Raw genomic sequence first — 26,997 nt, 5'->3', positions numbered from 1 at the left:
GCAGGGACAGCTGGGCCTCTGTCCTGGCTCTCTCAGAGGTGGAGGTGTTGAAGTGCTGCCCTGGCAGGGTGGCAGGCCCTGGCACAGGTGCCCAGAGCAGCTGGGGCTGCCCCTGGATCCCTGGCAGTGCCCAGGCCGGGTTGGACATTGAGGCTTGGACACCCTGGGACAGTGGGGGTGTCCCTGCCGTGGCAGGGGTGGCTCTGGGCGGGCTCTGAGGTCGTTGCAATCCAAACCATCCACGATTCCGTGACGTGTTATTAACCAAACGGTGCCAGACTGCAAAGGAGAAATCCCAGACTGGGTACCGGGTGCGTCTCTGCAGCTGGCACGGAGAACTGGAAGCTCACTGCTGCTTCTTCCTCCCACAGCTTTTGGGACTGGGAGAAGGGGGAGAAGCTGGACTACTTCCACAACGGGAACCCGCGGTACACGCGGATCACGGCCATGGAGTACCTGAACGGGCAGGACTGCTCCCTGCTGCTCACTGCCACGGGTGAGGGACGCCGTCCCGCTGGGACAGGGAGCTGATCTGGGCCCCGTTCTGTCCCTCCGGGGCTGCTCCCAGGGCCGTGCTCCCCCCTGCACCCACCTGCCTGCCCTCAGCTCAGAGGCGTTTCCAGCTCAGACCGGCGGGTTCCTCCTGGCTCTGCTGGGACCTCTCAGGCAGCCTTTCCAAGGCCTGAGCAGCCCAACGCTCGCTCAAGCCGGTCCCATCGCAGTCTCTGCCTGTCGTGGCAAGGGCGTGGTCCCCCCTCCCGTGGCACACCTGGGGAAGGTGATTTCAGCTGGCTGGAGCTGCTGCTGCAGCAGCCAGAGCACAGGAGCTGCGGGGCTGTTCCTTGTGCCGTGTTCATGCAGGGCAGGCAGGGCTCAGCCTCAGCACCAAACCCCTGGGGTGGCTCTGAGTTCTCTCTAGTCCCTGTCTCACCTGGGCAGGGGCTGCACGGGGAGCTCTTGCCCAGTCTCTGCTCTGCAAAGCTGTGAGTCAGCTCTGCTGCTCTCGCAAGGAGCCGTTCCAAACCTGGCACTCGGAGTGTTTTCAGCAGCTTCTGCTGCTCCCTGCCCAGCTGCACAGGTTGGGTGTAATTAGGGGAGGGGGAAGGGGAGCTGAGAGAGCCTTTAGGACATATTTCTTTCAATTTATTGATTCTTAGCACAAAAGTTTCACAGATGGGGAGCAAATTGAAAGAAATACACAATGTTCTTGAAAGGTTGGCTGCTGATGGGCTGGGCTTTGATGCTGCTGCCTCCGTGGGGCTGTGCTGTGTTGAGTGGTACTCGTGTGGCCCTCGGCACCAGTGCAGAGATGAATCCTGGAGGAAATGAATGTCAAGGAAATGGAGAGACGTTGAATGTCAGGTGTTGTTCAAGGGAGGAGAAAAGCTCTTCCAGAACAGCTCCAGGAGAACAAAGCCTTAGGTTTCAAGGATGTAAATTAGAGAGGGAAAACAACTCCAACAGAAAGTGTTCAAGTGACACTCGGGGCTTTGGGGTCTGTGTGACTTCAGCTCTGCTTCTCCTCTTCTTCCTCGTGCACGAGGAGCTGCAGCAGCTGCAGCAGCAGTGACTTTGCTTTGTGTTCTCTCTCTCTGCTCCCCAAGACGATGGTGCCATCAGGGTGTGGAAGAACTTTGCAGACCTGGAGAAGAACCCGGAGATGGTGACAGCCTGGCAGGGCCTCTCAGACATGCTGCCAACCACACGAGGTGGGTGCCTCTGAGGTTTCTGGGGGGAAGCTGAAAATCAGCCTCTGTGCAGCTTTGTGGGTGGCACCTGTGACCTCCTTTAGCCCCAGCTCCAATTTTGGCTCCTGTTCTTCCCTGTTCATTGTGGGTCAGGAGGTGGCAGAGGGACGTGTGCTCTAAATCTGGCACGTGCAGAAGGACAGCACAGTGAGACACTGGCCTGCTTGGAACGTTAGGAAAGCTGGGCAGAAAAGGGTGTAAAAAGGAGCATTGGCATCCAGCCACACATGGGATGGAGCCAGAAAAACTGTGTGTGTGACCCTGAAATCTGTTTTAGGACATTACGGGAGGTTTTGGGATGTTAAAGGAGGTTTTGGGATATTAAAGGAGGTTTTGGGATGTTAAAGGAGGTTTTGGGATATTAAAGGAGGTTTTGGGATGTTAAAGGAGGTTTTGGGATGTTAAGGGAGGTTTCGGGATGTTAAAGGAGGCTTTAGGATGTTAAAGGTTTTGGGATGTTAAGGGAGGTTTTGGGATATTAAAGGAGGTTTTGGGATGTTAAAGGAGGTTTTGGGATATTAAAGGAGGTTTTGGGATGTTAAAGGAGGTTTTGCAATGTTAAAGGAGGTTTGGGGATGTTAAATGGAGGTTTTAGGATGTTAAAGGAGGTTTTGGGATATTAAAGGAGGTTTTGGGATGTTAAAGATTTTGGGATGTTAAAGGAGGTTTTGGGATATTAAAGGAGGTTTTGGGATGTTAAAGGAGGTTTTGGGATATTAAAGGAGGTTTTGCAATGTTAAAGGAGGTTTGGGGATGTTAAATGGAGGTTTTAGGATGTTAAAGGAGGTTTTGGGATATTAAAGGAGGTTTTGGGATGTTAAAGGAGGTTTTGGGATATTAAAGGAGGTTTTGGGATATTAAAGGAGGTTTTGGGATGTTAAAGCAGGTTTTGCAGCCTTCCAGGAGGCGGGTGTTCCCTCTTTCCCAGACCCCATCAGGTGCTGGTGCTGCAGGGGCAGGTCTGTGGCCCTGGGATGGCTCTGGCCAAGGCTGCAGGCTCTCCCGGGGGCGCTGTGTTCCATCAGCACTCGGTGGGGGTGAGGAGGCAGCGCTGGAGGAGGCTGCCTGGCCCGTGCTGGGCAGGAGGTCACATGAGATGACCATCATCATTCATCCTGACCTTAAAAGCTGACAGTTCTCATTTCTGAGCTGATGTGGTTCATCCCAGGAGCCTGACACAGCTCTTTCAGCTATTCATTGGATCTCCTGGGCTGCCTGGCGGTGTTGTTTTCCCCAGCCCTTCCCCTGTGTCTCGGGGAGCAGGGGCTGTGCTGGGGGCTCTGCCTGGCTCAGGGCCCTGCCCGGGACTGATGAGGAGCTGCTGCAGTTCAGAGCCTGCCCTTTGTGAGGGCAGGAGGGGCTGCTGTGAGCACAGAGGGGCTGCTGCTGGGGCGCAGCGAGCCCGGGCTGGTGACAGGTTGCCCTTTGTGCTGTCACTCTGCAGCTCTGTGCCAGCAAACAGCAGCTTTCCTGGCTGCTGGGAGACGGTTCCCATCCCTGCGTTCAGGATCTGGCTCCTCGGAGCTGGGAATGTCCCCGGGCTGTCCCGGCTGTGGCTCTGCTCCTGGGCAGCGAGGATGGAGCTCCCTCAGTGCTCCCCATCCTGCCTTCCCTTCCAGCTGCACTGGGCCAGGGCAGAGCCTCTGCTGCTTGTGCCTCACTCGGGGCAGGGTTGAGCACCCAGGAAGGATTTTCAGTGTCTGTCCCTGCTGAGAGAGCTCTGAGAGCTGGGTGGTTCCATCTGCCAAAGCAGGACTGGGGAAACTTTTAAATCTGTTCTCTTTAGGATTGGGGTTTTTTCCCTTGGCTTTTTCTTTCCCTTGTGGACTGAAGCAGTCTGGGGCCCGTTTTCTTTGCCTTCCACCTTCCCAGCAGATTGGGCAGCAGAGAAGGACAGATCTGTTTGTGGAGAGAGAAATAAATGTAGCCACTTCAAAAGAGCTAAGTGGGGCAAGTCCCCGTGGAGATGAGAGTCTTCAGAGTCATCTGCTGCCAAGACCACAGCTTGGTCCAGCGCTGCCTCACAAAATCAGGATGCATTTTGAAGCTGCAGAGCTCAGGAGTTTTGCTGGAGTTTGTTTGCTCCCACTATTGATTTCCTTCCCTCCTCTCCCAGCTTTTCCCCTGTGCCATAATGTCACGCTCACCTCTGAACTGCACTTGAGAACAGCCAGAACTTGACTTTCGGGGACATTTCCACACTTAGAGAAGGAGAGAGGGATGTGTAATGCCTGAACTCATCCTTTGGAAGCTTGGGAGCAGCCCTGGGCTGTGCGAGGGGGACGGTGACACGCGCAGGGGCTGCCTGAGATGGGCAGCAGCCCGGGGCAGGCACAGCCTTGCACATCTCCTCTGGGAGGGCAGAGCTCAGCTGCTCCCCTGCTGCCCTCCCGGCTGCGGGCACACCAACCCTGACCCGTGGCAGCAGCCCCAAGCTCCCAGGAGCTCCTTGGATGTCCGTCTGTCTGTCCTGGCCGTGCTGGGAGCAGGACACAGGCGGGCTCCTTGTCCCTGCGGGGCTGGCAGGCCCGTGCTGCTGCCAGAGCCCGCTGCACCCGGGCTGCTGCCTTCCCACAAATGCTGTGCTGCAGTGAGCGAGGGAGGCACGAGCTGCCCTGGCTGCTGCTGCTGCTCCTTTCCCGTTCCTCCGTTCCAGTGGCTGATTCCAGCCCCTGCTTCGAGCTGGGTTTTGCTCTGGCTGGCTGGCCCTGAGCAGCACCCCTGGTCCTGTCTCCCCACAGGTCTGGCCCGAAGGGTGTCCATCTATCTGGACAGGAGCAAGCAGGGAGGTGAGTGCTGCTGTTCCCCGTGCTCAGGGGGGTGGCCAGGAGCTCTCTGGGGTGGCTGGGTGGGGTTTTGGTGTGGTTTGAGGGATCTCTGGGTGTGGGATTTGCAGGGCTCCCAAGATGAGAGAAGAGACAAGAATCCTGACTCCATGTTTCAGAAGGCTGATTTATTATATTATGATATATGTTCTATTAAAAATGCTAAACTAAAACTACACTAAAAGAATAGAGAGAAAGGATTCATCAGAAAGCTAGACAAAAACAGAAAAGAATAATAACAAAAACTCAGGACTGCTTTAAAAGTCCAGCAGAACTGGATCTTTGATTGGTTATTAAGTAGAAACACCGAACGTGGGTCAGTCAAAGAAGCACTCACTGCATTCTGCAGCAGTAGATAGTTACTGTTTGCATGTCTTTCCTGAGATTCATCAGCTTCTCAGGAGAAAAAAATCCTAACAAAGGATTTTCCTAAAAATGTCACAGTGCCACCCTGGGACCCTGTGGCTCCTGGGAAGCTTTGCTTCCACCTCTGCCATGCCCTGCCCCGTGTCTGTGCCCGGGGGAGTGCAGGGAGGGATCTGTGCTCCCTGGGCAGGCACAGCCCTGCAAGGGAGGGAGCTGGGATTCCTGGCAAGGGAATCTCCTGCCAGCCTCCCTGAGCTCCCTCAGCCCCGGGAGCTGGGGGGGATTTGGGAGTCTCTCTTCCCCAGGGACATTCAAAGCACCCCTGGGCAGAAGGGCTGGAGAGGGAGGTTCCAAGTGGAGCCAGCATCAAGCTGCTGTGGGTCTGGCTGGGGCTGATTTGTGACGATCCTGTGGAAAGGAGGTGCTGGGGAGTCTCTCCCAGCAGCCTCAGAACTGTGGATCCCTGGCAGGGATGAGCCACAGAGGAAAGAGGGGAAATGTAGGGTGGATCCATGGAGGAGGGAGGGCAGGCCCTGGCAGAGGGTGCCCAGAGCAGCCCCTGGACCCCTGGAAATGTCCACCCTGGGACAGTGGAAGGTGTCCCTGCCATGGCAGGGGTGGCACTGGGCGAGCTGTGCCCAACCCAAATCCTTCTGGGATCCTGGGGCTGTGATAAATGTCACAAATTCCACTCTGCTGCACGGAGGGAAGGTGGAGCCTTGTCCCACAGCATCTGCAGGGTCTGTGAGGCTCTGGATGCTGGCTCCTCTCTCCCGGGGGTGGGCAGCAGATGGTGGATGTGTCAGGGCACGCCGGGGCCCATCCGGGCTGCTGCTGGTGGAGGTGTCACCCCAGGATGCTCATCAATTATTGATATCTGCTGACTGATCAGAGCTGGCTGTGTCGGCACTGATTCATCAGCCAGGCTCCTGGCAGGGGCTGATTCAGAGCTCGTTAGTGGAGCTCAGCAGAGCTCTGTGGCTCTGGGAGCTGGGGCAGAGCGAGCAGAGCTGATGTGTGGCTGCTGCTGCTGCCTGGCTGGGGAATCCCCAGCCAAGGCTAAAATTAGCAGGGCTGGGCTGCAGGGAATCCCTGGGCAGGAGCAGGAGCAGGGAATTCCAGAGCAGGATCAGGGAATCTCTGGGTAGGAGCAGGAGCAGGGAATTCCAGAGCAGGAGCAGGGAATCCCTGGGCAGGAGCTGGATCAGGGAATCCCTGGGCAGGAGCAGGAGCAGGGAATTCCAGAGCAGGAGCAGGAGCAGGGAATCCCTGGGCAGGAGCAGGAGCAGGGAATTCCAGAGCAGTCGATGCTGCTGCTGCCAGCCAGGGCAGCCCCTGCTCAGGGCAGGGCCATGAAATCCTCCTCCAGCTGCCTCTGCCCTCCTGGTGACAAGGGCAGCCCCAGCATTCCTCCTTCCCTGTGGAGAGCTGTAAAAAATGTGTGGAATTGGTGCAGCAAAGCGCCTCAGCCGTGCTTGGATAGTGCCCCAGGCCAGGGTGGATGGGGACAGGGGGGACAGGGGGGACAGCTCCAGCCTGCACCAGCAGCTGCTCAAGGCATCAGCCTCAGGCTCATCCTGAGAGCAGGGGGCAGAGGCAGCAGCAGGGAGCTTCCCACCCCTCCCAGGAGCCCCCATCAGCAGGGAGGGCTGACACAGCTCTGGTCAGATTATTTGATGGCAATAAAATCCCTGGAGAAATGGCAGCTCCAGGGGTTTGTGTTCTTTTAATTGAATTCCCAGCATCCCAGCTCCTGCTGTCCCTCGCTGCAGAGTCCTTGGCAGGAGGAGGGGGACACTTTTCGAGAGGATGTTGTAGAAATTAATGATGAGTGAGGTCATCCAACCCTCCCACTGCTTCCTGGAAATTGAAGCAGGGATGTGCTTCACTGCTCAGCCAGGAGGGCCCGTGATTAAAAATGATCAGTCGGAGTGCAGGATGCTGTTGTGTTCCATGGATATTCCTGACTCCACTGAAATGCCAAGGACAGCCTGGCCACGTTCCCTGACGTTCCAGGGCAGTGCAGATGTTGGAGTGCAGCTGCTTTCACACAGTGCTGCTGGAATTTATCCGTGGGACTGTCCCATCCGGGCAGATCTGCCTCGGGGGCAGTGCTGAGGGAGCAGCCGTGGGCAGTTCCACCTGCAGGAGCAGCTGCTGCTGTGGATAAACCCAGCCACGCAGGCCTGCCAGTGCTGGCTTTAAAAGGCTCAAAAACAAACCAAAAAACCCTCCCCAAACCAAAAAACAACACCTCCACCACAGACATTTAAAAATTCCTTTCCCTGAGCTGCAGAAGATTTGCTGCTCATTATCTAAGAACATCATATCCCTTAGGGGGAAACTGTGCTCCTAGCTGCTGATGCATTGCAGCAGTGCAGGGCTGCTTCCTGCAGCTCCTGGCTTCTGGGAGCAGCAGCATTCCAGCAGTGCCCTGTGCCAGGGGCTGTGCCAGCTCTGCCCCTGGGTGCTGCTCCAGGAGCTGGGACAGGCCAGGCAGAGCCAGCTCTGGGGCTGGGCAGGTGCTCAGGGGGGCAGGAGGGGCTGGGGAGCAGCTGGATGAGGAGCAGCTCAGGTGCTCAGGGGTGCAGGAGGGGCTCAGTGAGGAGCAGCTCAGGTGTTCAGAGGTGCAGGAGGGGCTGGGGAGCAGCTCAGGTGTTCAGGGGTGCAGGAGGGGCTGGGTGAGGAGCAGCTCAGGGGTGCAGGAGGGGCTGGGGAGCAGCTCAGGGGTGCAGGAGGGGCTGGGGAGCAGCTCAGGTGCTCAGGGTGCAGGAGGGGCTCAGTGAGGAGCAGCTCAGGTGCTCAGAGGTCCAGCAGGGGCTGGGGAGCAGCTCAGGTGTTCAGGGGTGCAGGAGGGGCTGGGTGAGGAGCAGCTCAGGTGCTCAGAGGTGCAGGAGGGGCTCAGTGAGGAGCAGCTCAGGTGTTCAGAGGTGCAGGAGGGGCTGGGGAGCAGCTCAGGTGTTCAGGGGTGCAGGAGGGGCTGGGGAGCAGCTCAGGTGTTCAGGGGTGCAGGAGGGGCTCAGTGAGGAGCAGCTCAGGTGCTCAGGGGGGCAGGAGGGGCTCAGTGAGGAGCAGCTCAGGTGTTCAGAGGTGCAGGAGGGGCTGGGTGAGGAGCAGCTCAGGTGTTCAGAGGTGCAGGAGGGGCTGGGGAGCAGCTCAGGTGTTCAGGGGTGCAGGAGGGGCTGGGTGAGGAGCAGCTCAGGTGCTCAGAGCTGCACCTGTGGGCAGGAGGGGCTCAGTGAGGGGCAGCTCAGGTGCTCAGGGGGGCAGGAGGGGCTGGGGAGCAGCTCAGGGGTGCAGGAGGGGCTGGGGAGCAGCTCAGGGGTGCAGGAGGGGCTCAGTGAGGAGCAGCTCAGGTGCCAAGCCCAGGAGCCAAAGCCCTGTGGGTGGGCTGCAGGCTCAGTTGTAACATCCTGGAGTAGGGCCTCTGTTAATTAAAAAGGAAGTGATCATTAGTATTCAATCCCACGTTCACTCCTCATCCCAAAATGCTCTGAATTGAGCATGGAAACATGAGCCAATCCTGGATCATCCCTGCCATGCTTGTACATAGAAATAGTTCAGCTATTTCTGTCTCACTCCATACTGTGAGTGCCAGCTCTGGATGGAACATTTCGCAGTCAGAGGAAGCTTTCCTTCCCCTCACACACTTCCAAGTGACTGACATTTCTGTGTGAGGGCTTTTCTGCTCTCCACACAGGTTGCAGTTCTGGTTCAGCATTCCCAGCTCATCCCCTTTTTGGCCAGGGCACACTGGGGTGCAGCAGGAGCAGAGCCCCCAGCCCAGGGCTCAGCCAGGACCCGCCACCTCCCAGCAGATCCTTGCCTTGGGATGCTCCACATCCTGCTCTTGCCTCTTCCAGGGAGCAGCAGCTATCCCTGAGCTGAACTATTTAGGTTTTAATAAGAAAGGCAGGAATTGCAAGGTCTCAAGCCTCACCACAGCCAGCACCATCCCTGGATGTGTCCCAGGCCAGGTTGGAGCAACCTGGGGTAGTGGAGGTGTCCCTGCCATGGCAGGGCTGGAATGAGGAGGTTGTTAAGGTCCCTTCCAGCCCAAACCATTCCAGGATTCTGTGATCATCTCCCTCCTTTTTTTCCAGCCTGGCTGGGAGTGAACCCTTGTCCTCTCCATCTGCTTGTTTGTCATGGCAACCTTTGTGAAATCCCTCTGGAGCCTCTTCCCTCAGTGAGACTTTCCCTGTCATTGCTGAGCATCCTCAGTGACAAACTCCTGACAGGCACACCGAGAGAAGCTCCAAAAATGCCACCTCTGTCCCCAAACTCAGCTTCCCTGTGCCCCTCCACTGAGCAGCCCTGCAACCACAGCTGGGCAGGCCGTGGTGCTGCTCAGAAGGAAAGCTTTTCTTCAAGCTGGGGGATGTTCCTGGGGAGCTGCCTGGGAGCTCTTTGCCTGCTGAACTCCACCAGGGATGGACACGGCCAGATCCATCTCAGCTGCCTCGTTTAACCCCTGTCACATGGCCCCAGGCAGGTGACAAATGCAAACACCTCAGTGCTGCTCATCATCCCCATCACTGCCTCTGCAGCCCTGCCAGCTGCCAGGCAGTGTGCAGGAACATCCATTTGGGGGAGGATGAAGGTGCAGGCTCCCGGGTCAGCCCGGAGGCCAGGCAGTGTGCAGGAACATCCATTTGAGGGAGGATGAAGGTGCAGGCTCCCGGGTCAGCCCGGAGGCCAGGCAGTGTGCAGGAACATCCATTTGGGGGAGGATGAAGGTGCAGGCTCCCGGGTCAGCCCGGAGGCCAGGCAGCGTGCAGGAACATCCATTTGGGGGAGGATGAAGGTGCAGGCTCCCGGGTCAGCCCGGAGGCCAGGCAGCGTGCAGGAACATCCATTTGGGGGAGGATGAAGATGCAGGCTCCCGGGTCAGCCCGGAGGCCAGGCAGTGTGCAGGAACATCCATTTGGGGGAGGATGAAGGTGCAGGCTCCCGGGTCAGCCCGGAGGCCTGCAGCGAGGTGAGGCACTGCCAGTAAACACCAGTGACCTCCAGTGGCCTGTGACCCCCTGCCCGCGTGTGGCAGGGCCAGGAATGCACTCAGGTGTGATGCTCAGCAGGGGGACAGGGGCAGGGTGTTTTCTGTGGAGCTGTGCAAAGCAAGGTCACCCCTCCATGCTGGAGGAGAGCTCGGTGTTCACAGGATGTGCTGCCGGTCCCTTTGAGCTCTGTAGCCGTGGCTGTTCTGCCACAAGCCACTCGTGGCCCTTTGGTGACAAACGAGCGCGTTGGGGCAGGCTTGGGTGTCCTGCTGGGGACGGTTCCTGGCAGCAGACCCAGGCACACGCACGTTTTTACCTCGTGGGGTTGTGGAGTGGAGACGCGGGGATGGTGCTGGAGGCTCTGGGAGCGCTCGGGGCAGGAGCTGCAGTCCTGATGCATTGCAGAGGGCTCTGCCTCCAGGGCTGGGTGGTTATGAAACACTGCTCAGCACCAGAGACTGGGCTGGCATGGGGGAGAGGTGGGCAACTGCTCTGAGAGGCAGGAATGCTGCTCTGGGAGGCTGGGATGATGCTCTGAGGCAGGAATTCTGCTCTGAGAGGCTGGCATGCTGCTCTGGGAGGCTGGGGTGATGCTCTAGGAGGCAGAGATGCTGCTCTGAGAGGCAGGAATTCTGCTCTGAGAGGCTGGAATGATGTTCTGAGGCAGGAATTCTGCTGTCAGAAGCAGGAATGCTGCTCTAGGAGGGAGGAATGATCCTCTGAGAAGCAGGGATGCTGCTCTGAGGCAGGAATTCTTCTCTGAGAGGCTGGCATGCTGCTCTGGGAGGCAGGAATGATCCTCTGAGAAGCAGGGATGCTGCTCTGAGAGGCTGGAATGCTGCTGTGTGAGGCAGGAATTCTGCTGCTGTCCCTGCCCTCCCGAGGGGCTGGAAACAGACACCAAGCCTGGAGTTCTCCTCTGGTTTCCTCCCGTGGTGCTCCTGGGGTTCTTGTTTGTGTTTTTAACGCAGTGTGGATGGGACTTGGTGCTGAACTTCCCCTGGAGATTGGTCTGTGCCCTCAGGGACGAGGAGCAGAAGCTCTTGTGGGGGTGTTGGAGCTGCTGTCACTGCAGGCTGTTCCCCTCCTCACCAGTCACGCAGCAAACTGGTTTGTGCTCCCAGCAGCTGCTAAATCCACTCCACTGCAGCCCTGACCTGGCTGCTCCTTGGCCAGGAACATCTCCCACATGCTTCTGACAGAAGGAGGAATCAGTCCAGTGTGGTGTTTGCTGGCTCTCCAGGACCAAGGGAGGAATTGATGACTTTGACTCCACGTTCTTAGAAGGCTGGTTTATTATTTTATGATCTGTGCTATATTAAAGAATGCTAAACTAGAACTATACTAAAGAATAGAGAAAGGACACAGACAGAAGGCTAAAAGATACTGATGAAAAACTCTTGACTCCTTCCAGAGTGTGACACAGCCTGACTGTGATTGGTCATTAAATTAAAACAATTCCCATGAAACCAGTGAAACAGCCACCTGTTGGATAAACAACCTCCAACCACATTCCAAAGCAGCAAACACAGGAGAAGCAGATGAGATAAAATTGTTTTCCTTTTCTCTGAGGCTTCTCAGCTTCCCAGGAGAGGCATCCTGGGCAAGGGGGTTTTTGCAGACAACGTGACGGTGACAGTCCAGGAGCTCTCAGGTCTTGCTGCGTGAGGTGGCACCAGCTGGGTCACTCAGCACTGAGTGTTCTCGTGGTGCTGGGCGCTGCTCTGGCCCCCAGCAGCTCCTGCAGGTTGTGCTCCCCTCCCCAGGGACCTGGCTTCTCCCAGCACTCACTCCAGGGGCAAAGCAGAGTTTGGACTCAAGTCCGGGAGCAGCAGATTGAGTCCCTCGTGGAGGCTGAGGGGGTGTCTGTGTGTGTAATTCTGCATTTCCTCTGGCGCTGGCACTGTCTGCAGCACGGGGCCGGGGAGCTGCTGCTGCAGGGAGTGCAGCTCTGCCCGTGCTGGCACTGACTGGCACCCCTGCCCTGCTGTGTCTCAGGAGCAGGGATGGTGGTGGACTGGGAACAAGAAACTGGGCTCCTGATGACTTCGGGGGACGTGAGGATAATCCGGATCTGGGACACGGATCGGGAGATGAAAGTCCAGGTAACGCCTGCCTGCTGGGCCCAGAGCCCATCCCCTGGGCCCAGAGCTCCTGGGACTGCTCTGTGAGGAGCTGCCAGCTCCTGGAGCCCTGCCTCCCTGCCTCCCTGCCTCCCTGCTTCCCTGCCTCCCTGCCTCCCTGCTTCCCCTGCCTCCCTGCCTCCCTGCTTCCCTGCCTCCCTGCCTCCCTGCCTCCCTGCTTCTCTGCCTCCCTGCCTCCCTGCCTCCCTGCCTCCCTGCCTCCCTGCTTCTCTGCCTCCCTGACTCCCTGCTTCCCTGCCTCCCTGCCCCAGGGTCACGTTCCCCAGTCATTAAAACCCCACAGACACTCAGGGAGTGTGTCAGGGCTCTCCTGCTGTGCTGTTCTGGGTGGGCAGCAATGCTTGGGGAAGCTGAGGCTGTGCAATCCAAAGGCAGGCTCTGGGATGCAGAGGGAGGCTCTGGGATGCAGAGGGAGGCTCTGAAATGCAGAGGAGGGCTCTGGGATGTAGAGGCAGGCTCTGGGATGCAGAGGAGGGCTCTGGGATGCAGAGGAGGGCTCTGGGATGCAGAGGCAGGCTCTGGGATGCAGAGGAGGGCTCTGGGATGTGAAGGCAGGCTCTGGGATGCAGAGGAGGGCTCTGGGATGCAGAGGAGGGCTCTGGGATGCACAGGCAGGCTCTGGGATGCAGAGGGAGGCTCTGGGATGCAGAGGAGGGCTCTGGGATGCACAGGCAGGCTCTGGGATGCAGAGGAGGGCTCTGGGATGCACAGGCAGGCTCTGGGATGCAGAGGGAAGCTCTGGGATGCAGAGGCAGGCTCTGGGATGCAGAGGCAGGCTCTGGGATGCAGAGGGAGGCTCTGGGATGCAGAGGAGGGCTCTGGGATGTGAAGGCAGGCTCTGGGATGCAGAGGGAAGCTCTGGGATGCAGAGGCAGGCTCTGGGATGCAGAGGCAGGCTCTGGGATGCAGAGGGAGGCTCTGGGATGCAGAGGAGGGCTCTGGGATGCAGAGGGAGGCTCTGGGATGCAGAGGAGAGCTCTGGGATGCAGAGGAGGGCTCTGGGATGCACAGGCAGGCTCTGGGATGCAGAGGCAGGCTCTGGGATGCACAGGCAGGCTCTGGGATGCAGAGGAGGGCTCTGGGATGCAGAGGAGAGCTCTGGGATGCAGAGGAGGGCTCTGGGATGTGAAGGCAGGCTCTGGGATGCAGAGGGAAGCTCTGGGATGCAGAGGCAGGCTCTGGGATGCACAGGCAGGCTCTGGGATGCAGAGGGAAGCTCTGGGATGCACAGGCAGGCTCTGGGATGCAGAGGGAGGCTCTGGGATGCAGAGGAGGGCTCTGGGATGCAGTTGGATTTCACATTACCGGGTAACTGGAGTAGTGCAGAAGCCTGTGGAAGCACACACTCCCCTCTCTGGAACAGGGAAAAGGCCCTGCCAGAGCCCCTGGCAGCCACAATCTCGTGGGAGTTTCTCAGAATTTCCAAGGAGAAGCAGGTGGTCGGTGAGAATGGAGGCCCCATGCTGGAATGAAAAGGAAGTGGAGTTTTCAAAGCTTCTCGAAATTAATTACCCTTGGATGAACATTAATTGCGACACTTTGACCCTGCGATGCAGGATAATTAAGCCTCTGTTCATCTTAATTACTTTCACATATTATTTTTTTTCTATGCAAATTAGGGAGCGGCAAAATTCAGGAGGCGAAAATCTTTTAAATGATGATGATTAATGATTGCGCCCAAAGTATCTAAAAACATGTTGTTTCTTTTTTTAATTGCAAAGATTGGGTGTTGGGACTCAAGTGATTGGAACTTCCTGACTCAGTAACCGGGAAAGTGAGAATCAGCACAAAGAGCAGCGAGAATCGAGGCAGACAAAGGCGCCTCCCTCTTTGAACTACAGAAACCCACACCTCTGGAAGCGCTCGGGCTGGAGGAACAAGTGCTTCATTTGCACTTCTGCCGAGTGATGCTGCTTCAAAGGAGGAGCTGGGGCTGGGCAGAGGCTGCAGCAGCCCCGGGCTGGAGCAGGGCTGCGCCCGTGGAGCTGCACGGGGTAAAAGCAGGAGCGAGGTGTGGGATCAGCTCCTGCAGAGCCCTGGAGCAGCCCGTGGCAGGGTGCAAGGAGAGGGGCTGCAAGGTCCCTCCCCACCCAGACCATCCCATCGTTGTCATTGCTGCTTTCTCAGCGCTGCTCAGCTTCTCGTGCTGGTTTGAACAAAGTGGTTTTTCCTCCCAACAGGCACAGGGATTATTCTGAGCAATTCTTTTGCTTCCAGAAGTAAAAAGGGGGGAAGTGGCAGCGTGGGTGCCCGGCACAGCTGTCCCCACAGCTCCAGCTGCTTTTCCCCTGTCCCTTTCCCAGCACACCTCTCTCATGAGATGGGCTGGGTGTCCCTGTCACACGTGCCACAGCAGGGAAGGAGGAGGCACAGCACTGCCTGGCTTGCTCTGGGGCTGGGCCAGGGGCCAAAGTGTCCCTTTGGGGCTCAGGGGCACCAGAGCTGCCTCACCCTGCTCGGCGTGAGGGTGGGGATGGGGAGGAGGATGGGGCAGGACCTCGGTTCAGGGCCTGAATGAAGCTGTGTGTCACAGCTACAGCAGGTCTGTAAGCTGAACAGAGAAAACTGGCCATGACAGGCCCCAGCTCCCAGCCTAGCTTGGTAAAAAATAGAAGCAAACGAGTCCCCAGGTAAGGCAGTGATAGGTTGGGTTAGGTTGGGTTAGGTTGGGAGTCAAACAAGAAGCCCCAGGCAATGGCATTGCATGCTACAGGCAGCCAGCCAGCAGCCAGTGGGCTGAGCAGTGTTAGGAACCCAACCAGCCAAGGGTTCAAGCACAAAAGCTTTGAACCCCCGACCAACCAAGGGTTCAAGCACAAAAGCTTTGAACCCCCAACCAACCAAGGGTTCAAGCACAAAAGCTTTGAACCCCCAGTAAAAGGGGTGTCCATCAATGAGCAGCGGCTGCTGTCACCTAACTTCAGTGTGTCCATGTCACCCTTGCACCCAGAATGACACAGGAGCACAGAGGCAGGATTGTAGGAAGAGCAAAGAAGGCTTTATTGCAGAGAGCCGTGTGGGTTTTATGGAGTGACACGGTACGTTCTGTTAGATTGGCCACTTAACAAAAACGCCTTCCTCGCACAGCATCCTTGAGAGGAACAGGCAGAGTAGAAAAACCCCACCTGCAGATTGTTATCCTAACAGGTTACCACATCCCACAGCTCCCTGACAGCTCCCACAGCCCCCGTGAGAAACGCTGGCCGTTCCTCTCTCTGTCCCATGGCATCCACGTGTCCAGCCGTGTGACCAACACCATGCTCTGTGTGTGTGTGTCTGTCTGTCTGTCCAGGACATTCCCACGGGAGCTGACAGCTGTGTCACCAGCCTGTCCTGCGACTCCCACCGCTCGCTGATCGTGGCGGGGCTGGGCGACGGCTCCATCCGCGTCTTCGACAGGAGGATGGCCCTCAGTGAATGGTAACCCCATCCTGCCCGGGCCCAGGGCCCTCCCTGTGCTCCTTTCCCTTTCCCCTTTCCCCTTTCCCCTTTCCCCTTCCCCTTCCCCTTCCCCTTTCCCCTTTCCCTTTCCCCTATCCCCCTTTCCCCTTTCCCTTTCCCCTTTCCCTTTCCCCTTTCCCCTTTCCCCTTTCCCCTTTCCCCTTTCCCCTTTCCCCTTTCCCTTTCCCCTTTCCCCTTTCCCTTTCCCCTTTCCCTTTCCCCCCCTTTCCCCTTTCCCCTTTCCCCTTTCCCCTTTCCCTTTCCCCTTTCCCTTTCCCTTTCCCTTTCCCTTTCCCTTTCCCTTTCCCTTTCCCTTTCCCTTTCCCTTTCCCTTTCCCTTTCCCTTTCCCTTTCCCTTTTTCCCCTTCCCTTCCCTTCCCTTCCCTTCCCTTCCCTTCCCTTCCCTTCCCTTCCCTTCCCTTCCCTTCCCTTCCCTTCCCTTCCCTTCCCTTTCCCGTCTCACAGTGTCCCTTTGTCCCCAGCCGTGTCATGACCTACCGGGAGCACACGGCCTGGGTGGTGAAGGCTTACCTGCAGAAGCACCCCGAGGGCAACATCATGAGTGTCAGGTACGGGGCTGCTCTCCGGGGCTGCTCTCCGGGGCTGCTCTCCGGGGCTGCTCTCCAGGGCTGCTCTCCGGGGCTGCTCTCCGGGGCTGCTCTCCAGGGCTGCTCTCCGGGGCTGCTCTCCGGGGCTGCTCTCCGGGGCTGCTCTCCGGGGCTGCTCTCCGGGGCTGCTCTCCGGGGCTGCTCTCCGGGGCTGCTTGCCGCGCTCCAGTTTCGTTTTCCCTTCCCGGTCTGGCGCTGCCGTTCCAGCAGCCGGGAGGGTGAAGCTCTGCAGTTCCTGTGCTGCAGTGACCAGCTCCTGCTCCAGCCTGGGTGTAGTGGAGGCAGAAGGGACGTGGGGCTGTCCCTGGGGGGGTTTGGGGGTGAACAGGGAGCTGGCATCCCCAGGGGTGCGAGGGGGAAGGGAGGGGAGCAGGAGCTGTAGAACATCTCGTGGTGAGGGGGCTTCACTGCCAACATCTCCGTGGGGACGCCTGGGAGAGGACGAGAAGGTGGAAGGTGCATCTGGCAGCACGTTCCTGGGCAGGATTCCTGTGCAGTTCCCTGAATCCATCCCTCCTGCCTGGTAAATACCGCAGCCGGAGCAGCAGGTACTGATTTGGCCATTAAGGAGCAGCAGAACAGAATTTATTGTCACAAAGCCACCGTTTGCACACAAAGAGCCTCTTTCTTTCTCTTGATTAGAAAATGGAAACAAAACATAATTTTCTGGGATTCAGAACATTCCCGAGGCGGGGGATGGGCCAGCAAATATGTATTAAGATTTTCAAACAGGGGATTATGTGATGCAGCTGCCAGATTTGTCGAGCTCCCATATTGGAGTTTTTAATCTTCCTCCCCATAAGCTCCTCCAGCAGCTCCAGGGGTCAGGTCCCTGTGCCCAGGGCTGAGGGCTGGTAGTCCCCTCTCCTCAGAGCCCTTCCAGCCTGGGAGCTGCTCCTGGGGCTGCAGAGCTGTGGGGGAATGTTGGGCTTCAGAAGGTCAGAGGAGCTCAGGCTGTGGAGCTGAGCCTCCTCCCTCCCAGTTCCTCCCAGTTCCCCCTGGCAGCAAAACCCCAGGAAGACAAATGACAGGACAGGGTGGGATCCTGGTGTCCAGACACCCGGGGTAAAGGGTGGCACCAGCACATCCCCTCCGCTTGCAGCTTCCCAAGGCAATCCACAGCTGTGCAAAGCAGCAGGGATCCGGGGCTGGGTGTGTTGGGTGTGCCACAACAGGGAGGGCACGCTCAGCAAGGGGCTGGGAGAGAGAGGGGCACTGAGGGATCAGTGTGGGATCAACAGTGTGGGATCAGGAATGAGGGATCAGCAGTGTGGGATCAGCAGTGGGGGATCAGGAATGAGGGATCAGCAGTGTGGGATCAGGAATGAGGGATCAGAAGTGGGGGATCAGGAATGAGGGATCAGGAATGAGGGATCAGCAGTGGGGGATCAGGAATGAGGGATCAGCATTGTGGGATTGGGAATGAGAGATCAGCATTATGGGATCAGCACTGTGGGATCAGCACTGTGGGATCAGCAATTAGGGATCACTCCCAGCTGTTCCCCCAGCACAGAGCGTGCTGTGGGTGGGATCAGATCGTGGCCCTGGTGGAACCCGGCCGTGTGTGTTCCCTGTCCCAGTGCCCCATGGAGAGGGCTGGCCCATGGGCACCCCTACAGCTGCATTCCTGCCTCTGGGGGCTCTGGGGTCCAGCCCGAGCCTGGCTCTGTGTTCCAGTGTCATGGGGGGCTGCGTTCCTGGCTCTGGGGGCTCTGGGGGTCCAGCCTGAGCCTGCCTCTCTGTTGCAGTGTCAATGGGGTCGTGCGGTTCTTCGACCCCCGCATGCCCGAGTCCATGAAGGTGCTGCAGATTGTCAAGGGGCTCACGGCCCTCGACATCCACCCCCAGGCCAACCTGTTTGCTTGGTGAGTGCTGCCCTCCCTGCAGCACAGGGAGCTCTGCAGGGAGCCCAGGGGGGGCTCCAGGGTGATCAGAGGGAGGGAGCAGGGATGAGGGGGAGCAGCTTCCCACTGCCAGGGGGAAGGGTTACATGGGATACTGGGGGAAATTCTTCCTGGGAGGGTGGGCAGGCCCTGGCACAGGGTGCTCAGAGCAGCTGGGGCTGCACCTGGATCCCTGGCAGTGCCCAAGGCCAGGTTGGATGGGGCTGGGAACACCCTGGGACAGGGGAAGGTGTCCCTGCCATGACAGGGGGTGGAACAGGGTGGGCTTTAAGGTCTCTCTCAACCCCAACTGTTCCATGATCCCTGGAGAGGATGATTTGTCTCCACAGCCATCATTCGTGGGGTGGTGTTGACTCTGCTGTTTTTAACCCCACCCCAGCAGTGCAGCTTCTTTCCTGTGTTCGCTGCTCAGGAGCTTTAAGGTCCCTTTTTAGTCCCTCAGTGAACCCTGGACACTGGGTCCCTGTTCTGTATTTCTGGGCTCTGCCTGGGCACCAGCAGCTGCTCCACAGCCACAGGGGTGCTCTGGGTGTGTCTGGGGACAGCAGCTGCTCCACAGCCACGGGGCCTGGAGCCTGTGTGGGGTGCTCTGGCTGTGTCTGGGCACCAGCTCTCTGTGTTTGCCTGTCCCAGGTGACCAGAGCTCACTGTGCCTCTGGCCACCAGCTCATGCTCTCCCACTCGGGGCCGCGGCTGCCCTCTGGCCCGGCACACAGCTCAGCCAGGGGCTGCAGCAGCGATTTTGTCCCCTCCCGGTGACTCCAGCTGTGTCCCTCCCCTTGCAGCGGCTCCATGAACCAGTTCACTGCCATCTACAACGGCAACGGGGAGCTGATCAACAACATCAAGTACTACGACGGCTTCATGGGCCAGAGAGTGGGAGCCATCAGCTGCCTGGCCTTCCATCCCCACTGGGTCTGTACCCTGCTGCCCCGTGGGGCTGCCACCGGGACCCCCCCGGGGGAGGGGGAGCTGTCCCTGCCCGGCTCCGCGGGGTTCCAGCTCCCGAGCCCCCCCAGCTCCCGAGCACCCCCAGCTCCCGAGCCCTCCCGGCTCCCGAGCCCCCCCAGCTCCCGAGCCCTCCCAGCTCCCGAGCCCACCCAGCTCCCGAGCCCTCCCAGCTCCCGAGCCCACCCGGCTCCCGAGCCCTCCCGGCTCCCGAGCCCTCCCGGCTCCCGATCCCTCCCCGCTCCCGAGCCCACCCGGCTCCCGAGCGCATCCCGCTCCCGAGCCCACCCGGCTCCCGAGCGCTCCCGGCTCCCGAGCCCTCCCGGCTCCCGAGCCCTCCCGGCTCCCGAGCCCATCCAGCTCCCGAGCCCTCCCGGCTCCCGAGCCATCCCAGCTCCCGAGCCCATCCAGCTCCCGAGCCCTCCCGGCTCCCGAGCCCTCCCGGCTCCCGAGCCCTCCCGGCTCCCGAGCCCATCCAGCTCCCGAGCCCTCCCGGCTCCCGAGCCCTCCCGGCTCCCGAGCCCTCCCGGCTCCCGAGCCCTCCCAGCTCGGCTGCGGCTCCATCCCGGCCCTCCCCGGCCCCGGGAGCTGTCCGAGGTGCCAGGAGCAGTGCGGGCTCTCGCTCCCGAATTCCGGGGCTTGTTCACCCCCAGCCGCGGCTCGCTGGGCTGCTCTCGCTTCAGGCTGGTGCTGTGCAGGCAGAAACTGCACCCCAGGAAAGCGGGAGGGCTGTGACAATGAAAGGCACGAGCTGTCACAGCTGGGATGGGGCAGAGCAGGAGATGGAGGCTGTCACAGCTGGAACGGGGCAGAGCAGGAGATGGAGGCTGTCACAGCTGGAATGGGGCAGAGCAGGAGCAGATGGAGGCTGTCACAGCTGGAATGGGGCAGAGCAGGAGCAGATGGAGGCTGTCACAGCTGGAACAGGGCAGAGCAGATGTTGGAGTCTCACAGCTGGAATGGGGCAGAGCAGGAGCAGATGGAGGCTGTCACAGCTGGAATGGGGCAGAGCAGCAGGAGATGTTGGAGTCTCACAGCTGGAATGGGGCAGAGCAGCAGGAGATGTTGGAGTCTCTCACAGCTGGAATGGGGCAGAGCAGGAGATGTTGGAGTCTCAGAGCTGGAATGGGGCAGAGCAGCAGGAGATGTTGGAGTCTCAGAGCTGAGGGGCTCTGCAGTGGTTGCACAGACAATCTGGTTGCTGCTCAAGGAGGAGGGAGGTCCCTTCTGCGTGGTGGACTTTGCTCACCCAGGGAGGAGAATAAATGGAGGAGCTGGAAAACCTGAGAAAACAATGAATGGGTGGGAAAACAGGGGGGAGTTACAAGAGTTATTTTAGAAACCTGCAGAGCAGCTCACAGATATTTAATAGGTAATGGGGAGAGCAGTTTGCTCTTTAAACAAGCAGAGCAAAGCCCTGTCCGGCGGGGCCAGGTCCCCTGCTGCAGGAAATTCTCATTTTCAGCCCAGCCATCGGCTCCTAACGAGCACATTTGCAGTCATTTACAGAAATTATGTTGGCAGTTGGCAACTAATAGTGCCCATAATTTTTCCCTGGCTGAAATGGGCCTATAACTCCTGCAGAGCTGGGGAGCAGCTGGGTGTCCCTGCTGAATGTCACTGTCACCTGTGCCTGCCACTGCTGCACACCTGGAGTCGGTCACAGGAGGGAGCTGGGAAGGGGCTGGAGCCCCAGGAGGGGCTGAGGGAGCTGGGAAGGGACTGGAGAGTTCCTGAGGGAGCTGGGAAGGGGCTGGAGAGCTCCTGAGGGAGCTGGGAAGGGGCTGCAGAGTTCCTGGGAAGGGGCTCAGCCTGGAGCAAAGGGGGCTCAGGGGGCCCCTGTGGCTCTGCACAGCTCCTGCCAGGAGGGGACAGCCCCAGGCCGGGCTCTGCTCCAGGGAACAGGGACAGGAGCAGAGGGAACGGCCTCAGGCTGGGCTGGGGAGGCTCAGGGTGGGCACAGCAGGAATTTCCCCATGGCAAGGGGGCTCGGGCACTGGAACTGCCCAGGGAGGCTGGCAGTGCCCATGTGACCGTGCCGGTTTGTCCCTGTGCTCTCCCGCAGCCCCACCTGGCCGTCGGCAGCAATGACTTCTACATCTCGGTGTACTCGGTGGAGAAGAGGATCAGATGACGGCGCCCGCCCCGAGCGGCCCCAGCGCGGGGCTCCTGTACATAGAGAAATCATCGACTTGAATGTTTCGTGTTGGCTGCTGCTGCACCCCATAACTTGAACATTTGTTCTTCTGACTTAGCTACTGATGGGTTTGACAAGGGGAAGAGACAATCTCCTGGTTTTGTTTTGTTTTGTTTTCCAGCTATATCCTCTAAAAGCTACAGAAAAGGAACATTTATTTTTGTTTCCAGTGGTTGGCTTCTCTGTCAGAAACACGGCTCCTGAGCTCGGAAGGACTTGGATGAGGCAACGCCCTTGAGAAGGGTCTTGTTTTAGTCTTTGTTCCTTGTTTTGCTGCAGCGTGGGTTCTTCGAGGACTGTCAGGACTCACCTCCAGCTCCACAGGACCCTCCAGCTGCTGCCGACCCTGTGCCAAACCCAGCTCCTGGGCCAGGGCAGCGCCGCCCCAGCGCGGGGTGTCGCTGCCAGGGAGGCAGGGCAGCATGCACCTCCTCCTCCTCCCCGCTGCAGCCTGCCCTCCGCTGCCGGCCAGGACGGACCCGGCGGCCGGGGCGGGCAGGGATCCTGCGGGAAGGGCTCAGGGAGATGGCAAGAGCAGGGCAGGACGTCCCACCCCGCAAAGCTGCTCGTGAGGAAGACGAGGGCGGGAAGGGAGCGAAGATCTCCAACGTCCCGGCGAGCCTGGAGCACGTCACCGGTGTCACCGCGTTCCACCCGAGCCCGTGGGGAGCTGGGGGCACCTCAGGCACTGCCCCTCCTGCTGCCGCTGTCCCCCTGCCACCGGGGGCTGCCCAGGCACGGCGCTGTGCCCAGGGCCCGTCCCGGGCTCCCCACGGCTGCTGGGCACCCAGGAGAGGCCAGGATTCGGGCACCTGCAGCTGCACACCACGGCTGGGGCTCAGCTGCCCCTGGGGGAGCAGGCACGGGAGCGCCTGGGCATGAGAATGGCTGAGGAGGAGGAGGAGGAGGAAGGCAGCTCTGAGCAGAGCGCCCTCGTCCCAGCTGCCCAGGCCAGGCCTGCTCCACCTCTGCACCTTCCACGTCTGAATAATGAGTGTTTTGTCCCCTGGGATCCCGTCTGGGGCTGGAGATGGGTGTGGGAAGGGGGAGCACAGCCAAAGGACGGGTGTCCTTCCAGAGGGGCAGAACTCACTGCAGGAATCCCCAGCGTTCCCCCAGCAGGGCCACGGGATCTGCAGGCTCCAGCAAAGTGAGGGAAGGGCCCAGAACCTTCCATGAGTGAATGGAGGGGATGCAGAGGGCTCAGAACCTTCCGTGAGTGGACAGAGGGGATGCAGAGAGGGAAGACTCAGAACCCCTCTGTGAGTGAGCTGCCAGCTGTGCAGGGGGAATGCAGAGAGGGAAGGCTCAGAACCCTCTGAACTGCCAGCTGGGCAGAGGGGATGCAGTGAGGGAAGGCTCAGAACCCTCTGAACTGCCAGCTGGGCAGAGGGGATGCAGTGAGGGACGGCTCAGAACCCCTCTGTCCCCGAGGGAAGGCTCAGAACCCTCTGAACTGCCAGCTGGGCAGAGGGGATGCAGTGAGGGAAGGCTCAGAACCCCTCTGTCCCCGAGGGAAGGCTCAGAACCCCTCTGTCCCCGTGCTGGCCACAGCTGCCCCTCTGCCCCGTGCCCAGCGTGCTGCTGCTGGCCCTGGCTCCGTGTCCCTGCGTGCCGAGGCCCCGGGCCACCCCTTTGAGGGGACTGTGCCCTGGAGAGGTCCCCGAGCCACGGCAGTGCCCCCAGCAGCATCCCCGGCAGGGATCACACCCCAGGATAACGAATCAAAGGCTTTAAACTTCAAAAAACTACCTAAAAACCCCCTCCTCAGTTACCCAAAGTTAATGATGGTCTAACAGAGCTGTGCCTCTTCCCGGGCTGCCCGCGGGGGTGGAAGCAGAGGTTGGGATCTCACGTAACCCCTTAACATTCACAGCTTCAAAACCAATAGATTTTTAACTCGTATCAGTGTATTTGTGAAAGGAACAGGACATTCCTGGCGTGGCGGGAGCCGCTGCTCCTGCCTGGCTCTGCTGCAGCCCCACGTCCAGGACGGGGAATTTTAAGGAATTTGGGCTGTTGGGCTTTTACCTGAGCGTGTGTGGGCTGTGCTTCCACAGGTCTGATGCAGAGATTCAATCATGGGATCACAGAGTTTAACCAAGGGTCTGGAGAGCGTCCTACCTTAAAAGTTCACTTATCTCTATTTATTTTACAAAAATAAAGTTTAAAAAAAATATATAAAAACCCCCACACGATTGTAATGTGAGAGTAAAAACGATTACAGACAAATAAATGGTTAATAAAAAATAAATGCAGAAACACTTCCTGCCGTGAGGATCCTTCTGTGGGGCCGGGGAGGCTGTGGCCCAGGAGGGAGCCGGGTGGGATTTGGGGTGCAGGGCTGGGGTCTGGCCGCTCCCAGGGGGGTGTTGGTGACAGCTGCGTGTGCCAGCCTGCTGGAGCAGCAGGAATGCCAGTCCCGGGGTGCAGATGCAGCTCTGGAGCTCTGGCTGCAGCCCGGCTGGCCCCGAGGGACCCATGGATCCTGGCAGGGCTGGGGCACGGTGGGCTGGGGCTCCTCCACCCCAAACAATTCCATCACTCAGGAACAAATCGGTGTTATCCCTGGACCCCCAAACAATTCCATCACTCAGGAACAAATCGGTGTTATCCCTGCAACCCCAAACAATTCCATCACTCAGGAACAAATCGGTGTTATCCCTGCAACCCCAAGCAATTCCATCATATCCCTGGACCCCCAAACAATTCCATCACTCAGGAACAAATCGGTGTTATCCCTGGACCCCCAAACAATTCCATCACTCAGGAACAAATCGGTGTTGTCCCTGGACCCCCAACCCCTACAGCCTCCCTCCCACACCTCCCATCCCCAGATCCTATTCCCTACATCCCACTCCCTATATTATCCCCATTCCCTGTATTATCATTCCCACTCCTGGTTATCCCCATTCCCTGTTATCCCCATTCCCAATATTATAATCGCCATTCCCAATATTTTTATAATCCCCATTCCTGACTTTATGATCCCCATTCCCTATTTTATCCTCATTCCCAATACTTTTATTCCCATTCCTGATATTTTATCCCCATTCCTGACATCATTATTGCCATTCCCAATATTTTAATTCCCATTCCCGATATCATTATCCGCGTTCCCCATATCATTATCCCCATTCCCTATATTTTAATCCCCATTCCCGATATTTTAAACCCCATTCCCGACATTTTCATTAATTCCCATTCCCGATATTTTCATTCGTTCCCATTCCCATATTTTCATTCGTTCCCATTCCCACATTTTCATTAATTCCCATTCCCATATTTTCATTAATTAATTCCCGATATTTTCATTAATTAATTCCCGATTTGAATTCCCGTCCCCAGCGCGCCCCCCAGTGGCGCGCTCCCGCCGCTGCCGCGCCCGCTGCGCGTTGTGCGGGGCCGGGCCCCTCGCGGCCGCCGTCGGGGCCGGGCCGGGCCGGGCCGGGCAGGAGCGGCCATGGGGAACCTGTTCGGGCGGAAACGGCGGAGCCGCGTCACGGAGCAGGACCGGGCCGTGCTGGTGAGCGGGGATGGACCGGGCCGGGGAGCGGGGCATGGACCGGGCCGTGCCGTGCCGGTGAGGGGCGGAGAGGGACCGGACCGGGCCATGCCGGTGAGGGCCGGGGATGATGGACCGGACCGGGCCGTGCCGGTGAGGGGGATGATGGACCGGACCGGGCCGTGCCGGTGAGGGCCGGGGATGATGGACCGGACCGGGCCGTGCCGGTGAGGGGCCGGGGATGGACCGGACCGGGCCGTGCCGGTGTGAGGAGGGACGGACCGGACCGGCCCGGCTGGGGCTGAGCCACCCCCGGTGCTGTCGCTGACACGGCGGGGACAGACCGGGCGGGGGAGCGGCGCTGCTTGAGGGGCGCTGGAGCTGTCCGGGCTGAGCTGTGACCCCTGTCCGTCCCCCTGTCCGTCCCCCTGTCCGTCCCTCTGTCCGTCCCTCTGTCTGTCCCTCTGTCCGCCCGTCCCGCCTCCCCCGTGTCCGTGTGTCCCGCAGCAACTGAAGCAGCAGCGGGACAAGCTGCGGCAGTACCAGAAGCGGCTGAGCCTGGGGCTGGAGCGGGAGCGGGCGCTGGCCCGGCAGCTGCTCCGCGACGGCAAGAAAGAGTGAGGGGCGCGGGTCACCGGGCCGAGGGGACACGGCCACCTCCGGGGTGTCACCGGGGCAGTGCCACCTCCGGGGTGTCACCGGGGACAGTGCCACCTGCGGGGTGTCACCGGGGCAGTGCCACCTCCGGGGTGTCACCGGGAGGGAAGCACGGCTGCGCTGTGGGAATCAGAATCCCGGAAGGGTTTGGGTTGGGAGGGACTTTAAAGCCCACCCAGTGCCACCCCTGCCGTGGCAGGGACACCTCCACTGTGCCAGGTGCTCCCAGCCCTGCCCAGCCTGGCCTTGGGCACTGCCGGGGATCCAGGGGCAGCCCCAGCTGCTCTGGGCACCCTGTGCCAGGGCTGCCCACCCTGCCAGGGCAGGAGTCATTCCCAGTACCCTTTGCTCGTCCTCGCTGCTCACGGGAGCGGGTCCAGGCTGCGGGTGCAGCTGCACACAGGCTGTCCCCTTTAGCAGAACACAGATCAGGCGTGGCTGGGATGGGCTCCTCTGGGCTTCAGTTGCTCCATCCCTGCTCGTGTCCCTCCCTGTGTCCCCCAGGAAAGCCATGCTCCTGCTGAAGAAGAAGCGGTATCAGGAGCAGCTGCTGGATAAAACAGAGAGCCAGATCAGCAACCTGGAGCGGATGGTGAGCCGGGCCTGGGGCTCCCGTGGGGTGGGGCTCCCCTGGAATTCCCTCCATTCCTGCTGGCAGGTCCTGGCAGGTGCTCAGCCTCTGTCCAAGGGCAAATGCCTCCAGGATTGTGTGTGAGCCAGGATTTTCCCGGAGACACGGAGCGCTGTGTTTGGGGCCCGCGGGTCCCCTGCTAAACGTGTGGTTTGGAAATTGCTGGAATGTTACTCACGGGAGGAATGGCTGTGCTGGGGCCTTCCTGCCTCGTGCCAGCCCTGTCATTTCTGAACTGGATGTGTTTGGGTTCGGGGAGCTCTCAGCTGGGACTGGCAGCTGGAAAATCCGGTGGAATCACCTCAAGGGCTGCTGGGCCTGCTGGTGCAGCTGCCTGGGCTGAGCGTTTTGTGGGGATATTTCCTGCTGCTGGTGCCACTGGCAGGACTGAAAGGGCTCCACTGATTCCTGCTTGCAGCTCCTCTGGTGCTCCTGGCAGCCCGTGTGTGCCCAGGAATGGCAACCATGGAATCATTTAGGGGGAAGAGCCCTCTGAGCCAGTCACTCCCCAGCACTGCCGCTGTCCCCAGCTGCCACGTGCCCATGTCTGTCCCCAGCTGCCACGTGCCCGTGTCTGTTAAATCCCTGCAGGGCTCCCAGGGCAGCCTGTGCCCATGCCTGGCCCAGGTGTGACAGCTCTTCCCTTCCTCCTCCCCGCTGCAGGTCCAGGACATTGAATTCACCCAGATTGAAATGAAGGTCATCGAGGGCCTGAAAATAGGCAACGAGTGTCTGAACAAAATGCACCAGGTACCCGTGGCCGGGGCACCTCCGAGGGGCCTGCCTGGAGCTGCCTCCCTGCAGGGCCCTGCCTCACCTGCGTTTTGGCTCTGCCCTTCAGGTGATGTCCATAGAAGAAGTGGAGAGGATAATAGGAGAGACCCAGGACGCTGTGGAGTACCAGAGGGTGCGTGCACCAGGGGCTGGGAGCTCTGCCCAGGGCTGCTGGGCTGGGCCCCGCAGCCACGAGCCACCAGGCTGGCATGTGACGTCCTTCCCTGTCCCCCACAGCAAATAGAC

The 26,997-nt window shown here is 59.3% G+C and overlaps 2 protein-coding genes across 3 annotated transcripts in view; both read left to right on the top strand.

The window, feature by feature from the left end:
- Nucleotides 1–23,448, top strand: part of RPTOR (regulatory associated protein of MTOR complex 1) — a 105,758-nt gene extending 82,310 nt beyond the window's left edge. For both annotated transcript variants that reach the window (XM_038157185.1, XM_038157186.1), the window contains 9 exons: nucleotides 372–496; nucleotides 1,605–1,709; nucleotides 4,490–4,537; nucleotides 11,941–12,047; nucleotides 15,379–15,506; nucleotides 16,010–16,096; nucleotides 17,884–18,000; nucleotides 18,825–18,954; nucleotides 21,053–23,448. In XM_038157185.1, the coding sequence (XP_038013113.1) occupies nucleotides 372–496; nucleotides 1,605–1,709; nucleotides 4,490–4,537; nucleotides 11,941–12,047; nucleotides 15,379–15,506; nucleotides 16,010–16,096; nucleotides 17,884–18,000; nucleotides 18,825–18,954; nucleotides 21,053–21,121 (916 nt within the window). In that variant the 3' untranslated portion in view covers nucleotides 21,122–23,448. The remainder of the gene's footprint in view (nucleotides 1–371; nucleotides 497–1,604; nucleotides 1,710–4,489; nucleotides 4,538–11,940; nucleotides 12,048–15,378; nucleotides 15,507–16,009; nucleotides 16,097–17,883; nucleotides 18,001–18,824; nucleotides 18,955–21,052) is intronic.
- A 1,131-nt stretch (nucleotides 23,449–24,579) lies between these two features.
- The window catches only part of CHMP6 (charged multivesicular body protein 6), a 4,237-nt gene continuing 1,819 nt past the window's right edge, over nucleotides 24,580–26,997 (top strand). The window contains exons 1-5 of the mRNA XM_038157582.1: nucleotides 24,580–24,710; nucleotides 25,197–25,306; nucleotides 25,851–25,938; nucleotides 26,641–26,727; nucleotides 26,819–26,884. Coding sequence (XP_038013510.1) covers nucleotides 24,648–24,710; nucleotides 25,197–25,306; nucleotides 25,851–25,938; nucleotides 26,641–26,727; nucleotides 26,819–26,884 — 414 coding nt within the window. The 5' untranslated portion in view covers nucleotides 24,580–24,647. The remainder of the gene's footprint in view (nucleotides 24,711–25,196; nucleotides 25,307–25,850; nucleotides 25,939–26,640; nucleotides 26,728–26,818; nucleotides 26,885–26,997) is intronic.

This window comes from Motacilla alba, chromosome 18 (genome assembly GCF_015832195.1).
Source record: "Motacilla alba alba isolate MOTALB_02 chromosome 18, Motacilla_alba_V1.0_pri, whole genome shotgun sequence".
Lineage (NCBI taxonomy): Eukaryota > Metazoa > Chordata > Aves > Passeriformes > Motacillidae > Motacilla > Motacilla alba.
The sequence above is the reverse complement of the archived record's forward strand: the minus strand, read 5'-3'. Positions and strand labels throughout refer to the sequence as shown.